The sequence below is a fragment of the Oxyura jamaicensis genome, chromosome 2 (genome assembly GCF_011077185.1).
Source record: "Oxyura jamaicensis isolate SHBP4307 breed ruddy duck chromosome 2, BPBGC_Ojam_1.0, whole genome shotgun sequence".
In the NCBI taxonomy this organism is placed as follows: domain Eukaryota; kingdom Metazoa; phylum Chordata; class Aves; order Anseriformes; family Anatidae; genus Oxyura; species Oxyura jamaicensis.
This window is the reverse complement of record NC_048894.1, coordinates 133,967,490-133,984,620: the sequence shown is the minus strand read 5'-3', so window position 1 is coordinate 133,984,620 and position 17,131 is coordinate 133,967,490. Positions and strand designations below refer to the sequence as shown.

General features: G+C 37.7%; 1 protein-coding gene across 2 annotated transcripts in view; it reads left to right on the top strand.

Annotated features, from left to right (window-relative positions):
- TRIQK (triple QxxK/R motif containing) overlaps positions 1-12,476 on the top strand; it is a 62,587-nt gene extending 50,111 nt beyond the window's left edge. For both annotated transcript variants that reach the window (XM_035317833.1, XM_035317832.1), the window contains exon 4: positions 7,266-12,476. In XM_035317833.1, the coding sequence (XP_035173724.1) occupies positions 7,266-7,379 (114 nt within the window). In that variant the 3' untranslated portion in view covers positions 7,380-12,476. The remainder of the gene's footprint in view (positions 1-7,265) is intronic.
- Positions 12,477-17,131: the final 4,655 nt, after the last annotated feature.

The following is a 17,131-nucleotide window of genomic DNA, read 5'->3' as shown; positions in this document are numbered from 1 at the left end:
GCTTTGCGCGTGCCTGAGCTCTTCATTTGGGAAGGTGTTGTCACAGCTGTCACTTCGTATTAGCAAAGTTTTCTGATGCTGATAAACAGCATGGTTCACCTTCCTAAGGGTGAGGCTTTAGTGTTTTTATACAATTGTAGGCTCCGATTCTGTACTGTGACAGTTGACTAACTTCATTTTGTGTTGAAAGAAAAGTGGTGCAATTACAGTGCAATGCAATAAGTAGGCAGCACTTTAAATAGAAATGGCCAAGGCTCTTGTTAAATGTTTGAGAAAAAACATACATATGTGTACTCTCCATTTATTTGTTTATCCAGGTTTCAATACACGATATAGTATGCAGCACTTCAAAATATATTAACACTTTCCTATAAAAGCTAAGTTGCAGATAATAAAGATACAGTAGAGGAGATATAACCTTATCATACTTACGGAAGTACAACCTCCCAAGGAAAGAGGAACTTTTGTATACATCTATGAAAATGCCATTTACGACAATAGGTTTTTTTTTGAGTACTCAGTGATACATCTAGCATTGTTTTGCACTGGGGTCCAATTCATGGGAAGAACAACCACTAGATATAGACTACAGTATTTAGGGAAAGAGGAGGACTGAAAAACAGAGAAGGGAGGTAGTCCTCAATATCTATGAAGATAATGAAATCCCACTGTTGTGTATTTCACCATAAAAGCTGACAACATTTGCTTTAAAAAAAAAAAGCCTTATAAATGACATAAAACTTTCGAGAACTGATCCCCTGGAGATCCTTCACATTTCATCGCTGGCATACTAATTAGCTTGTCTTGTCAAACTTTGATTGCCTTGTCATTTTAATGCAAGGTTTAAAGTAACAAAGTTTCTTTCAGTCACTGCCATTTAGTACTTTTTAATTTCCCCAATGAGAGATTTTATCCGTGTTGATAATGTCAGAGAAGTAGCTAAGCACTAATAACTATCAAAAGTTAGTTCAAGCAGGGTGACCATGCTAGTACTCGGTGTAATATTTGCTCTTTAAACATGTTTTTAAATTAAATATTGTAAAAGAGCTATTGTGCTGGCTCTGTTTGTATACATGACACTAATGTAGACAGTGCCAAAATACATGGTGTGTCTTGGACAAGCAGGACCCCTGTCTCAAGAAAGCAATATGTTGGATGTCTCTCGGTTTTTGGATAAGACAAGATTCTTTATAGCAGTACCAAAAAGGGAGCCTCTGAATTTTCTCTTTGTGGTTGTTTTGTTGCCCCCAGAGGTCATGCTGATGGAAGCCCACCTGGAGGTGCCAGTGGGAGGGTGGCAAGGGGAAAATGGTTTGAGGAGTGTTCAAGTTCAGCCCCAGATAGCTGGATTTTGTATGAGGCCAAAAGTAATGGGAATTGTTCAGGAGATATTTTTTTTCACAGGCTGCAAGAATGAATCTGTGGTCCATGGGATAGATGATGACATTTTTCTCTCTTGTTGAAAAGCAGACACAAATCTGAACAGTAGCGTTTTACACCCACTTGCAAAGATGTAATCAGCTGCAGAATACCACTCCATAGAGAATTATTAGCAGCATAGCACATTGATTGAGCTAAGAAAAAGAGGTTTCTTAGAGAAGTGGAAGCTCACTGTCTTTCATTCTTCCGCACATCTGCCTAATCTATTGTTTAGCTAGCTAGCTGTCTATTAAGAGTTTATCTCATCTGGAATAAGTTATGTATGAAGAGATAACAAAACATTCCTAGTGTATTTTGGCAAAGGGTGTTCTTTGATTTCATGCTGCTCATAATCTGCTAAGTTAGTGGAGTCTGTTTGCCAAGATATGTTGGGAATACAGTTTCATAGCTTTGCAGAAATTAAGGCCACAAGGGACTATTAGATCATTTGATCTGGCCTCCTATATACTACAGATCATAAAATTTCATCCAGATACCTTCTAGGAAATCCAAGCACTTTTGTAGGCCCAACGTACTGGGTCTTCAAACCAGTTTATATGCCTCACAAAAAGAGCGGGGCAGCTTAATGTAACACCAGTGAACAGTGTGATATATTCCCAGAGCTCCCAGCAGTCAGGTTTTGATCCCTGACCTTGAAATGGAAGGGAGAGGGAAAAAAGCATACAAAGTGAAAAACAAAATCAGATTGCTCCCATCTGACCCTGGCCTGACCTGTACATTTAAGCACAATAATTGTGGTGACTTTCAGCATGTGAACAAGATGCACCAGGCAGGAGCTTAGGAGGATTTTCTGTACCATCTTGGAGCAGAAGTCCATCTTTCTCAGGCTTTAGTATCTGGCTATGACCAAGCTCTAACACTTCAAAGGATAGTTGAAAGAAAGGAAGTCCAACAATAAAACATCATATCCTGGTAATGGAATCAATATAATTGAAGGGAAATTTATTGAAAAGGAAGGAAACTCCTACTCTGATCCTATATAGAAAAGTCTGAAGCACAGAAGCATGAACTGTCATTATTTTTGACAATCTGGTACTCCAGGGATTCAGAATGTAGCAGTGATCATGAAAGCAATTCCAGCCTTCCCAGGCCCTGAAGGAAGGGAGCAGTCTGGAGGATTTTGTTCACCAAATCCAGGGCTAGCAGCCAGGACCTCCTTTCACACATGCCCAAGTTGAAGTATTCTTCCCAATGGCTAATTATTATTATTTATTTATTTTTTGAGAAACCTTGCTATAAAAGACTCAGCCATGGAAGTCAATATTCTCCCCAAGAGGTTACGAATGTTCATTCATTCTTGTTCCTAGGAAATTACATCTTATTTCAAGACCGAGTTTATCTAACCTCGGCAGGACCTCGAGAGGTTCTTGTAAACAAGGTAGAAGGACCCCACACTGTGAAGCATCTTACTTAAATACAGGTATATGCCATATTGTTAAATGCTGTAACCAAGCTACCTCTCATTCTTCTCTATGATAACATAAATAACCATCATCTCCTTACTGGAAATCCCCCCTTCCACATCTAGAGATCACGCTGAGGGAGTGGTCACCTCTTAATTGGAAAGACCTTTTTAGAGTCATAGGCTTTCCTTCCACTTTGTAAGTACTGCCTTTGTAAGTGCTACAATATTATCTAGTAGTGTCTTTGTAGTACTACAGCATTACAATTATAACTAATATATTATCTTGCGTTTAGCTATGTTAAAATGAATCCTGCTTTGTGATCATATAACCATCTGTTTTAGATGACTTTGTAGTAGTACCTTGTTTTCTTTATTTGAGGCCATAATGGTTTTTGTGCTATCTGAAAATTTTAATGTTCAAAGTTTATAACATAAAAATTACTGATAAAAGTCAGTAAATTACTTTTGTTACTTTGGACTAGATGTTAAATGCCTTGTTAACAAGCAAACCCTCATATTTAATTATTATTTTTTGAAATTCTAAAAAATGGTCACAGTGAATGCCCAGCTAAAGTCTTCCACTTAGAAATTATATAGGATAAGAAGATTTATTTTTAAGTCCATGTAAGTTTTATTTCTAAAAAGACAAATATCCTTGGTCCATGTGATTTTCTTTTTATCCCTTTTCAAAAATATCTAGGAATAGTTTACAATTTCAACGACATAAATTTGTGGTACTCTTTCACCTAGATTAAGATGCTGTCAGATATATATATATATATATATATATATATATACACACTTCTTTTTGGAGGACAATAGACAAAGAAGTTAACATGTAAAAAATTTAAAATTTCCTGAGTATGGTATTTTGTTATATATGTGGTATAAGATACTGTTATACACCGTGTCCAAATCTGTGCAACTATTTTCAACATATTTTCCTCACCTAGTCCTCCATTTTTTTTTTGTATCCTGATTAATCTCATTTAGATCCCAGCTCTGCAACTTATTCCATCAGGTTGAATCTGAGCACGTTACTGGAGTATTTTGGCATGAGAGACATAAAACGGACAAAAATGATAGAATTAAATCTACGGTACTCTGCAATGGCATGTGTTTCCTTTATGGAGAAGTTTCTGAGAAATTTAACTAAGCTGAAATCAATAGATTTCTGCAGAAATTATTCTAAATTTGAGAGAATATAGTAGAAAATTGTGTTCCTTTTTAAAGCTTCTTTGACTGTATTTTGGAATTTGAGAGCAGGGATTTTATTTCCTAGTGTTCTGTACCATCTTATAAAAGAAAAAAGAAAAAAGGAGAAAAAGCCCTGTGATCATTTTAAGTTTATTTCTGTAAGACTTCTTCTTATTGGTTAATTATTCATGGTGAAATCCTCTGAGTAAAAGGATTTCGCAGAGGGATGATAGGGATGATCCATAAAGTGCAAGAGAAAGGGAGCTATATATGCCAAGCGGGGAGTATTTTAACATTTCATTTCTATGCATGGCTTAAAATACAAATAGCGAAGCCTGATAAGTATAAAACAAATTAGAATGACAATATGTACTGTTGTTGCAAAGACAGTGTAGTGGTGTAGCATCTCATTTGCTACTTACATTGCAAAATTTATGTTTATAAAAGTTCATAAACTGGATACAATTCTTAGGAGACTGCATATCCCTAGCTGAGAGCCAGGCATCCTTTGTTAGACCATTTCTTTTAGATTTTTGTTACTTGGCTTTCTTCAGTAACTCAGAATTAAGGTGCTTGCATAATTCTCAAGTCTGGAATTTCAATAAGGCTTGTCATTCCCAGGGTTAATAAATACTGATCTATTCACCTACTTTCTAATGCCTGTGTAAGGAAAGTAATGTTATCTTGGTGTTATTTGCTGTAAAACTTAGGCAGAGAGAAATTAAAGATCTGCTCCCAAGAAGTTATTGGGCAGCCTGAGAATAAAATCAAGATTTTCCCAGTTTCGCATCCCAGAAAACAAATCTTTAACGCAAACATTCCCCCCAGTTTTGCTGCTGCTACCACAGTATTTCATAAGGGAGTCTGGGGAGAAGGGACAGGGAAGGTGGCCTGATTGTAGAGCAGGAAACATGGCAAGAGTGACATCCAAACAAGGGAAAAAACTTTTAATACTGGAATGAATTTGCTGTCTGTGTCAAGTGTGAACGGTGCCTGCATTGTACGGTTTTGTTGTCCACTCTCCTGAGCAGATGGAGCTTGCAGTTGTATGTCACTTGTTTATTACATCCTCTTAAGATTAGTAGCTGTGTGGCCAGATGGGTCTGGGAGCACAGCTGTGGATACAAGGAAATAAATGAAACCTGTCTGATGCTGCCATGCCCTTTTGTGAGATACTGACGTGTTGTAACTGCAACAAAGCAAAAATCACTTTCCTTTAATATATTAGTGAATTAGATGTATTTTTTTTTTAATCAAATCATATAAAAACAGGAGGGTAAGGCTCAGAGAATGGGATAACTGTAAGAGGAAAATGTAGCTGAAATCCTTAGCAAACAGCCTCAGCAAATTTACAGGAATGATTTTAATGCAAAATAAATTTAAAGTGCATATCAATTAATCATCCATATAAAATGTAAAGCAAAGGTTTCTACAGAACAAAGACTCGTATAAAGCGTACACCAACTAGGCAGTAGTATTTCAAAGTTTATTAGATGGCATATGTTGAATTATTGATCCAACATTCTGATAAACTATATAATGCATTCATGTAAATGCAAATGAAATGCTGTTCTATAGAAGAATGCCAGATTATGGGCTAGACTTTAAAGAGTGAAGCTAACACACTTTTAACTCCTTCATGGCAGTGGACATGCAAAGTCAGCGACAAAGCTACCACGAATCTGGAAATCCCTCATGGGATTTGTCCTGCAGTATAGGTCTCTGCACCTGACCCATCATCTACACTCCCCTCATAGTCTAAGGGGAGAAATAGGTATTTTTTAGGTGTCCCTGTGACCTCGTTTAGATTTCTTGTTTAGGACACAAGGAATCTTACACTGAAGAGGGTCAGATCCTCTCTTTCACCTGAAAAGGTTGCCTGATTGTCTAGGTGACGTGTAGGCATCTCCTTTCTGTCCCACTGGCAGGTTAAGTTTGTTGTAAGCATCTTCTGTATCAATTCAGATTAGTTGCTATAAAAGTATTAAAGTATTTCTCTCCTTTTAAGTGTATGGGTAGGTTGCTCTGATACAGATGATTTGTAGGTTAACATGAAGCTGAGATTCTGAGGGGAGATTATTGCTTCTTTTTGTAGGGGGTAGGTGGTTTGTGGGGGTGGGCAAACTTACACGTTCCTTATGAGTACCCCAGTACATGATTTTAAAAATCCTTCATGATGATGAGCATGCTGTTAGCTGTGGAAGTGGTACTTACTCTGAGCTGGAGGAATGTAAGGGTTTTTCTCAAATTTGTATTTCTTCTTTTATTGTCTAACAAAATGGGAGTCAACACTAAAGGGAGTGTGCTGTGCTTTCCTGGAAAGTAAAAACTTAAAAAGCTGAAACACTGCAACTTTGCAAGTAGTGTTATAAAAAGGATGATCACATTCGGATTTGTTATATCCAAGAGCTAAAGCTGGAGCTTAACAGAGTCCAGCCTTAAGACAGAATATGATGATAGGCAGTCACATAGTGAATATGACGTTTAGTAGAAAAACATTTTTTCTGATTCTGAAAGCTGCTATAAATCATGTATACTTTGGAAGACTCTTTTATGTTAATTAAGGAAGATGCAGCAAGTTGCAATATTTTATGGGAAGAGAGGCAAGTGCAAGTGTGAATTGTTGTGCTTTTTGCCTTATTGAAGAGGGGAAAGAAGAAAAGTTTCATCCAATTCTGAGGGATTTTGTAGATCCATATTGTAATGCATGCCAGGAGGTTGGGAGGTAGAGGTAGCAATTTTCATTGACTTCCACCATACTTTGTTTGCTTCATTAAAAAATTACAAATTTGTTGGCAAAAAGCAGTAACATATTGCTAGAAAACATCAAAATTCACAGTGTAAATTCATAACTTAAATTTGTGTTCAAAACTGTGGTTCATGAATTCTGTTTTCTTGTAAAAAGGAAGGGATGAATAATAAAAGGACATAAAGCTCCTATTTCTAGGTCAGACCAAAGATCTTTAAGCCAAGTATATTATTTCTGGCAGCGTATCAAACTCACCAAAATCTTTATTAAGTGAATGTATTTTATAACACTCTGAATCAGTAATCAAAAAGAAGAAATCATTAAAGTATTGATATGTTATGTAGAGTCTACATCTGGTGTTATTTTGATGTGTGTTATAGAAGGGAAGTAACATTTATTTCTTATTTATCTTAAATTATAATAGTGTTCCTAACAGTTTCTGTTTTACTTTTTTTTTTTTATTTATTTCTACAGGAAGTTGCCCTTGTCCTTGCAGCTATATTGGTATTTTTGTTGGCTTTCTATGCTTTCTTTTATCTTAACATTTCCAATGAAGTTGACCTTGATCTGGATCCAGATGAAAACTAGCAGATGCAATGAATCTATCATCAAGATTTCTTCAGCTTGAACCAAGACTACGTAGGAACACAGTCTCTTCACTGTGAGACAGTAAACAATGCCATTTCTTGCAGTCCAAATTAGTAAGTTTTGCAATACATCAGTTACTTCTACATTCCAGATCTCCAAAATAAAGGAAGAACACTCATGCCCGGCAAGTATATTTGGTTAACACCGAAGCCAGGAGCTGCAGTACAACACATGAAGTTTATTGTTTACATTATTTTTTCTCAGGCAGAGAACTTTGATGTCAAAAGACAGGTGCTATTATTATCATGGGTATTGATACTGACTTCACAGGAGAAGAATCTGCCTTGAGTAAATTTAGGAATCAAAGCTTCCTAATAGCCAAATTAAGTTCCTTTCCCTTTCCCAAGAGGAAGCAGAAATACCAAATAAAATAATCTTTTATTGTTTTATATTTAAAGTATATCAAAAAACCCTGAGTCTTTCTCTCCTTTTTTATCTTTCTTGTAAATGTGTGTGCACACATGCACACACAAAGATGGAAGAAATTGTAGGAAAAAATTATCTTTTTAGAAGCAGTCTGTCACCTCCTATATGGACTTAATTTTATGTCATCCCAGATTCTGTGTGCCCATATATCTACAGTAATCTTTTTCATTCTTTTGCCAACTGTTCAGCACACATGTGTTCTGTCAGAAATGGCACCTGGATGACAGAAGCTCTAGCATTCGCATATGCCTCTGAAACACAGTTCTTTGCCTCCTGTGCTGTCTGAACTAGTGTAAATAGAAAGTTCAGTCGATGTTGGGTTTAATTAGTGTATTGCTCTATTATTAATATAAAGTCAAAGTTATATTTTAATTATACTCTTCCTGTTGTCTGTGGTATCAACTGGCTCTACCTGTGAGGGGGATGTTGTAAAAAAATTCTTTCTGGTTATGCAATCATTTTTATAATCAAACTAATGTGTGAAGTTGTAAGTATTAAGAGGCTTTTTTTTTTTTTTTTTTTTTTTATGTACACTTCCAATAATTGGGAAAATCCTGGCTCTGTGTCATCCTTTAATTTTCACAAGGTCTCTTTCAGAATATGAAGTGTAGGTAACATTTCTGATGCCTTTGATAACCACAAGCAACTTGAAGAAGTTGGTATGCAGGGAGCTGTTAAATTCTACTTTTACACTGTTCTGCTTCAGCTTCAGCATATTACTGAGCTTATGGTTGTAAAGGTTTTGGTTTGATCCTTTAAATTTGTGGTCAGTCTTTCTCTAGTTTGGTTTCGTTTTGAAACCAAGAAGAGCATGGAGCCATTAGTACTGAATGTGCAAATGAGTTAGGCAGATTAACTTCCAGAAAAGATACTATAATTCTGAAATTTTGTTAGCAAACTAGCTTGGTTGTATCTTTGATACCAGTTTGTGGGCTGAAGGTTAGGTTTAACTGTAAATGAGACATTTACTGACTTGTTCCAGAAATGCCTGATTAAGATTCCATACGCTGATTTTGAAGACAAAGGCGTACCAAATCCTAGCAACTATTATAATGGAAAATATATTTATTTTAAATTGACACAGTCCCATTATCACCACTTAAGGAACTCAGATCGATGCAGTTAATTTTTAAACCATACAGTAACTATGACCATATACGTTATGACTCTCTAAGGATACACTTCTTATCTCTCGCACTCCTTATTCACTTTATGCAGTGCAAAACAACTCCTCTAGAAATTCAGAGTACAACTGTCTTCCAAGAATACGAAAGGGAAAAATACATACATGCAAATATTTCTCATTTTCTAATTATGACTGTTACAGACACAAAATCTTACCATTTATACATTCATGTGACTTATAGGTGGCTAATACTCTTATACGTGACCAAACGCTTACCAACACGTTGAATTTATGGTGAAAAATTTTCTGACACATGGCCCGCCTTTCAGTGTAGAGAAAAGCATATCACAATCTGTCTTCTTGGATGTGACATGCCGTTCATTTCACCAGTGCCACACCACATGTCACAGAACCTACAGACCTCTCCTTTTACTTTGCATGAGCAATTTTCTTGTTCCATAAAATGCTGGAAGGATTGCTTTCTTAATGTGTGTATGTAGCTCCCCGGGAGGTATGTGGTCTCAGAATGATGTGTGGTTATCCCCATCATGCAAGTTGTCTCGTAACTTGCTTTCTGAATTGGTTACATTAAAAAGCATGCTATTCTTACTGTCAAATTTATGAACGTGAAGTTCTTAGAACATGAAGATCTCATTTCCCGTAATTATGACTCACAGACAAAATCTGAAGTGCATAAATGTGTGACTGAAGCAACTTTCCTGTTTTGTGGCTTATCAGTCCATATTGCCCACAAGTGCCAGTTTGCCTGTTGGCTTCGTTAAGGTTAGGCCATTTCATTTACATGAAAGATATTGTCATGTAATGAGAAGATTTTCTGTTGCTTAGATAAACTGGATAGAGTTCTGTTCAGTGTACACAGAAATAACTGGTAAATATTGCAGCAAGCACACTGTTTCTCTTATCAGCACAATAATTTCTAATGGAACCATGTCAATATGTTTTTAAAGCTAAAAGCCTCCACCTTTCATAAAATTTTTCATCCCTGGTTTTCTAAAAGGCACAAGCACAACAATATTAACAATGAGTTTGGATTATGAGCTTACTCATTTATGAATCCACTGAAATTACTGTTGATTTACTTAAAGGAGATCGTAATCTAACCTGAAGTTATTTTTACTTTCTAGAGCACTGTAGAGACCATACCTGGTAATTTAGAATAGGAACCGATTTGAGTCTTGCAAACAGGTGGCTTATTTTGCTCTTAAGTATATCTCAGATTGAAATATGTCTCCTCATTTTTGGACCATCTATCTTTGTATGAGTTGCTTAGTGCCTATGTTAATAATAAATGTATTTGTATTATCTTTGTGCTCTTATTAATGTTGGAGGTGTCACATTGAATTACATATACATTTTAAAGGACACTAAAGCAATCTAGACAGCACAATGTTCAAGTGTGCTCAGTGATATTCACCAGCTTTAGAATATTTGTATTATTCTATACCTTTCTAATCTCTGAGCTCATATTCAAATTAAGTGTAGCCTACTTAAAAGACAATAAAGAGGACTTCCCTTAGCATCTTATCCAACCAATACAGCAGATCTTCTGCAGACAAATTTGTTCCGTGTAGCTCCCATCAACTTCAGACAGCATGACTTTATTATAAAAGTAATGTTTTTATACGCTTGCTTCAAAGAAAGATTGCTGTTCAAATCACTTACACTGCAGCCCTGGCTTGACTGAGTAGGTTTTTTCAAGGATATTTACCTCTGGGAACAGAGTAGACTTCAGTCTGCTTGTGGAGTAAACAGAGTTTCTTTCAGGCAGAGGCTGTGGTGGAGATGCCTATACTGGGCCCTCGCGTGGTGGGTGGGAGTGGATGTCCCATCTGGAAGAGTCTCTGGCTCGGAAGGCACGACAGCCTTCCAGCAGTGATTTTGCTCAGTAAATATTTCCTCAGCAGTTTTTTCTTCTCCCTTTGATCCCACAGAGGCAGAACCAGCATGTAGACCATCTCAGGACAGAAGCCTCAGTATAGCAGTTTTACTAGTGCTGCTGGTGAGCATTGCCAAGGAAAGGCTTTAACTCCATTTCCTAGAGTCCATAAATATATTTTACTGGAAGCTTAGGAGGCATGTTAAGCATTTCCCTAATGGACCCTAGAGATGTATTTAAACTTTTGTTGAAGAACGCTTTATTTAAAGTTCACTGTTGCATATCATATGGACATCATGTGATTCAGGGTATGTCATAGCTCCTTCCATTCATCAGACCAGTTTGTAGCAGGGACAGCACGTACATAACTGCGAAGATGCGCAACACCAGCAAACTCATCCTTTCATTTCGGTATAATCTAGAGTAGTTGACCTAACAAGCTATATTTGGAGGCAACTTCTAAACAACTTCTAAACGAAGGCACAGTAGAAGCCCTACAAAACCACCCATCCCATGTCCATGAAAACTGCTACCAAGGAAGAGGCTTTTCTGCTGAATTAGGGCCAAGTTTTGAATGCTGCCCCTTCGGAGAGGAAACCGTTGCTAGCAGCTCCCAGTAGAGTGATGATTCATTTTGCTCTGATGTATGGGATTGTGCCTATAAAAGGCACAACTGAGCCAACTGGTGAAGGTCAAATGTATTTGGGACAATTTTCTGTAAAGTACTGTACTTGAAATGCAGACTATGCAAGTTAGAGTGCCAACAAACAGGATACTACAGATCTTGATCACATTTCAAGTTTTACTTACAGTAGCATAATAATTAGCGATGCTTATGACTAAGAAAATAACAATATGGCACATCAATAAGACAGCAGAAATGTGACGTTGGAACTGCTTCTTAAAAGATTTTGTGGTGGATTATGCCTGCACTTTGGGAAATGAATCCATGAGATAAATAAACTGGCAAAGATTGTCTGTGATCATATGCTTACAATATTTTTCCCTGAAAGAGCCGACGCAGATATATCGCAGCCCTTTTCCCCATCATCCTCTTAGTTTGCTGTAATACATTCTTTTGTAGATGCATTTCTACACTTTTCCAAGAGTGAAGAAATATTTTTTGTAGTTTATCAATGCATTTAACTGACAGAATCCTCTACTCTTCTTCCACCCCCACCCCTCCTTAATCAGAACCAAATTGGTGGGGAGACAGCCAAAATGTTAGGTACCAGTGTCTCTCAAGCAGATGTCACACCACTATTTTTTAGCTCGTTTAAATGAATAAACATGTTAAACTGTGAAGTATTACATTTTGGATTTTTTCATTTAAAAAAATGGGACAATCTGTTTACTGTCCTTAATTGAGACAACAATCCTGGTGGTTGCCAGTTTTGGCAGTTTTAACGATGAACTATAAATATTGGGACAAATCAACTAACTGGTGATTGTGAAGAATAGTTCAAGTAGAAGCCTCATTTTGCATGAGTACTTTTTCCAGTGCTATATATTTTTTCTAACTTCTATAATTGTTATACTGGTTTTGCATGTTAAAGCCACAAATAAATACATGACTAGTCAAACGAGAGTCCTGATTCCCTTGTCTTATTCTTAGTCACTGAAAAGCAGATAAGAGCTGGCAGCCCTGTAGTTTATAGTTCGTGTCTTGCCCAAATTCTTCCCAAGAGGTGTTTGTTCTGGTTAGTTATAGATGTAGATATTATGAGATATGAAGAGCTACATTTTGCTGAACCTTGGAAAAACTGATCAGCATACATATTTTTGGGAGCCTGCCATTTCAAAAGGAAATTGTAGGAATTTATAAAGCAGACGCACGGGAGGTGAGCATGGAGTACAGTGACAAACTGATGCCTTTGTCCTATCACAGCCCTCCTGGGAATGAGAGTGGAAGGAAACAATGAAAATGGCCAGTTCTTCCAAAAGACAGCCACCATGCAAGTCACCATGTTGCTAGAGAAGAGGGTAGAAGAAATGCTAATTCTGATGTCAAATCAGAGCTCACTCAACTTTTTATTTTTTGTAGGGAAAAAAAAAAAGGGGGGTGGGGGCAGCAGGAGGAAATGAAGATATCTGAAATGAAACAGCTTCTCGGAGGTTCAATGGTTCATATATTTAAGTAAGGAATAAGCAGGGTTTGGTAAATTTACACCTGGCTAATTGTTACTACCTTCACATTAAATACACCACCACGAACAACAAAGCCAAGCTAGAGTAGCTCTGTGTGTCTGCTACTGAGTTAAATGTAAATGTTCTTACTGATATTGGCAATGTCTTCATTTCTCTGGAGACACTTTCTTCTCTTGTGATCTGAACAGCAGAGAGGACAGACAGGGAGGGAAATGTCCGGGGAACCCTTTTGCTGATTCTGCACTCCTCAAGCATCACCCCTGCTCAGCGGGGAGCTGCTGGTGTTTGGAGTGGACTGCGCTCCTGGATTGCTTTGGACAGGCTACAGAAAAGAACAGAGCAGTGCTTAACCTAGAGGGCAAGTCTCCTACCATCACTGGAGCCTGATTTGTTACCACAATAAAGAGAAGCTGAGAGGTTGAGGCTTTATACTTTTATTTATTGGGTTCTCAGGGAGGTGCCAGAAAAAAAGTTTGTTTTTTTTTTTTTTTTTAATTTAATTTTATTTTTTTATTATTTTTGTTGTTGTTGTTGTCCATTTGAAACTAGTTTCTGCACATTTGTTTGCCTTACTCAGTGTGGGAGTGCTTTCCAGTAAAAGGGTGCCAGGCTCATGCCTACTGCTTTTGGTAGGAAAGCTGTAGACATTATCCTTTTGCAAGGGCAGGATGACCTGCCACCTGCCCTGCTCTCACCTGGCTGAAACTGAAGAGACCTCAAGTAGTTATTACTCTATAATACAGAAAGACCTGCTCTGCTTTGGGAAGGACAGCAAAATCTGAAGTCAGGGAGGTTTTATTTAGCCTTTCTTACCTCAGGATCCTTCACACTGGCCCACATAGTTAAGAGTTCTTATATCATTATCTTCTTTCTTGTCTTTTGGTGGCTTCCTTTAGCTTCTCATTTAAAAAGATGAGCTAAGGTGCTATAGTTTTCTAATTAAAGCAGGGCTGTTTTAATAACTGTAGCATCGGTTCTCGCTGCCCAAATGAGCTTGTGACTGTCCCTTCTTAGAAGTCAGATGGTCGTATCTGTGTTTATTTGTTCATTAACTGTAGCTATTCTCAATCTGCTGATCTCAGGCACTACTTTACCATTGTGCCACTGTGTCTCTGCCCTTCAAATAATAATAGAACCTGCTGAACAGAGAAGACAGTAGAGGGGCTTCTTCAGATTGTTGGAGACGGTAGAGAGGCTTTTTCAGATCTTTGAAGAGTAACTTTTACTTGGAGAGCAACTTTTTATTCAGGCAGATAGTGATAGGACAAGGGGCTTTAAACTAGACATGCTTTAAACTAGAAGAGGGGAGATCTAGATTAGAGGCTAGGAGGCAATTTGTCACTCTGGGGGTGGTGAGGCCCTGGCACAGGTTGCCCAGAGAAGCTGTGGATGCCCCATCCCTGGAGGTGCTCAAGGCCAGGCTGAATGGGGCTTTGGGCAACCTGGGCTGGTGGGAGGTGTCCCTGCCCATGGCAGGGGGTGGAACTGGGTGGGCTTTGAAAGGTCCCTTCCAACCCAAACCATTCCTTGATTCTATTATTACCAAAGCCACAAATTCACTTAAAGTTGGGCAACCTATGTTAGAAATTTTTTTATTTTTTTATTTTTTCCCAGATTTCAAGTATGAAAAGCAGCCCTTTAAAACCTGCTGTATTCCTGTGAATGTTATTTAACAGTCTTCACACTTATACATGAAGAATTGTGAGTTCACATTAAAGTAAGACAAGCTAAAAACATGATTGTATTATTCATGACAATACTGCAGATTTATTTATTTGTTTATTTCTCATAGGCATTCATCATCTTTAATTAATAGAAAAGCTGTTTTGTTTTGGTTTGATACAGTTTGGTCAAATGTAGCATCTTATTTGAAATGTTACACAATGGTAATTTACCTCTCTTTGCTTAAGGGTTGCATCAAAATAGGAATTACTTGTCATCTGTATGATTTTTTCCAAAGATTGTAATGCTGAAATTTGATAATTTCTTCTTGGAAAATTCAGATCTATAACTCTAACAAGAGCAAAGGTTTTGAAATTATTCCTTGACTGCTAATTTTACCTTCTGTATAGGAAATTTTCAGCTTGATATCATGTTGGAGTGGGTAATTCCTGAAAAACAACTGAAAAAAAAAATAAATATGTATGAGACTCTTCACATAGATTGTTTAATCTCTTTTATACAAACTGCTATGACTGGACTGTATTGGTGGTACAGGGTGATGGAGAGGCAATGCATCTGAGACAACCTGCAAAGTTTCCTTTGATTGCTGCACCCTGAACTCTGGGTGGCAATTGATTCTGCTACACTATATCATGCTCCTAGACACAGAAGAGACATGTCACTAAATGAATACTGTGTGCAGCAGAAGATAGCTTCTGTTTTGTACATCTTCATGTAAAATGTACACATAAGGAGAAAGAAAAATACTCCCTGTGAGCAAGGGCATTTGGAAACAGTAATCATTGCTGCAGCACAGGAGACATGCATGGGCATAAAATGTGTTAAATTTAAACAGTAATATAATACTGAAAGGAAGTTTTCATTACAATGCACATGTATATAGGATAAATGTAGGTCTTACTCCTTTGTCATATACTCACTGCCTTACATTACAAATCTGTAGATTAGCTTCCGCAAAGCTGTTATCCCTCCTATTCCGCCACTAGTTTGGGGACCTTCATTGCCAACTCAGAATAAAAAATGATTTTTTATTTCCAAGAAGTGAAGAAAATTAATGCATCCCTGTTAAGTATTCAATTATTTGGTTTCTCTGAAAGGGTCTACTGGATGATATGTACAATAATGTAAAATGCATCATGGTTTACAATAACAAAGAAATGACAACTGACTTTCAGCTTATCAGCTAACTGTGGAGCAGGCCTACGGGCCCTCCTTGCTTCCTTGCTGCTTCCTTGCAAAGCCTGGGGTTTTGTCACACACACTCATCAACATTTATTTCAGTTACCATCATAGTTTTTGTGTCTTCTGTAAAGAATTAAGACTTTAGGGTCATTGGTCTGTTTGCTCAGGTCAAGGCTCTTCAGCAGATTCCTTCCAGAGAGCGGTGAGCAATTTGAAAAGAGACCACATACTCTTACATCAGGTTAGCAAGGAGGTCAACAAAAGATGAAGACACTGAAAAAGTGACTCAGCCTCCCTTGGAGCAAGATGTATGTGCTGAGGTTGTCTGGCAGTGGGGTACCAGATATGTCAAGCTCTGTACGAAAGGAGGATCGCGCCTGGGCAGATGGATCTCAGGATGCCATCAGGGACTGGATGCAGATGTACTGCCAGATGCTACTTCTTATGCACTCCCTCCTGCGATGGCATAAACCCAAGAAAACTTATGAGAGGACCCCAGTGAAATCTTGCTCTTCAGGAGTCAGAGTTGAGGCCGTAAGAAGCATCCCTCATGCTAAGTATGATGAAAAGTTGGTCAATTCATTAACAACTTAATATTATAGGAGCTGCAAGTGCTAAAATAGACCTTTCTTGACCTAACAGCAGGAGTTCATTTGTGAATGAACCTTTGTGAAAGTCTGGGCACATTACAGATAACCAAACAATTTAATACTTGTTACGGGGAATGTATGCAGCTGAACAAGAGAGAATAGAAACATTTCAATGAGAAATATGTTAATTCTGTTCCAGAGGAACTACAGAGGCCCCAGCTCTGATGGAGGCTGAGGAAAGAGTAATGTACACTAATGATGTCTGCCTCCTTTCATCATCTGCTAGTAACAGGGTAACATCTTTCCACGCAGCCAACACAAAGACTTTAATTAAGTAAAACAGGATTACAAAACACCAGGCTACCTAGCTGCCCCAGTTTGGAGAGCTGCAGAAATAAAGATCTCAGTTCATTAAATTATAGCTTATATAGATACCCCACTATTACGTGCCTCACAGACAAATATCAAAAACAGATCCACCAGCAACATTTTCTTGTGCTGTCAAGTTGGTCTGTGTCTCAGAAGTCTTGAGGAATACAGAGACTGTCACATGTGTGAGAGTTTCTGTCTTATGTTGCTCCTCTCACAACGTGTTCCTTGACCTTAGCATAGGCTGTAAGCTGAAGTTTGCAGACTAATG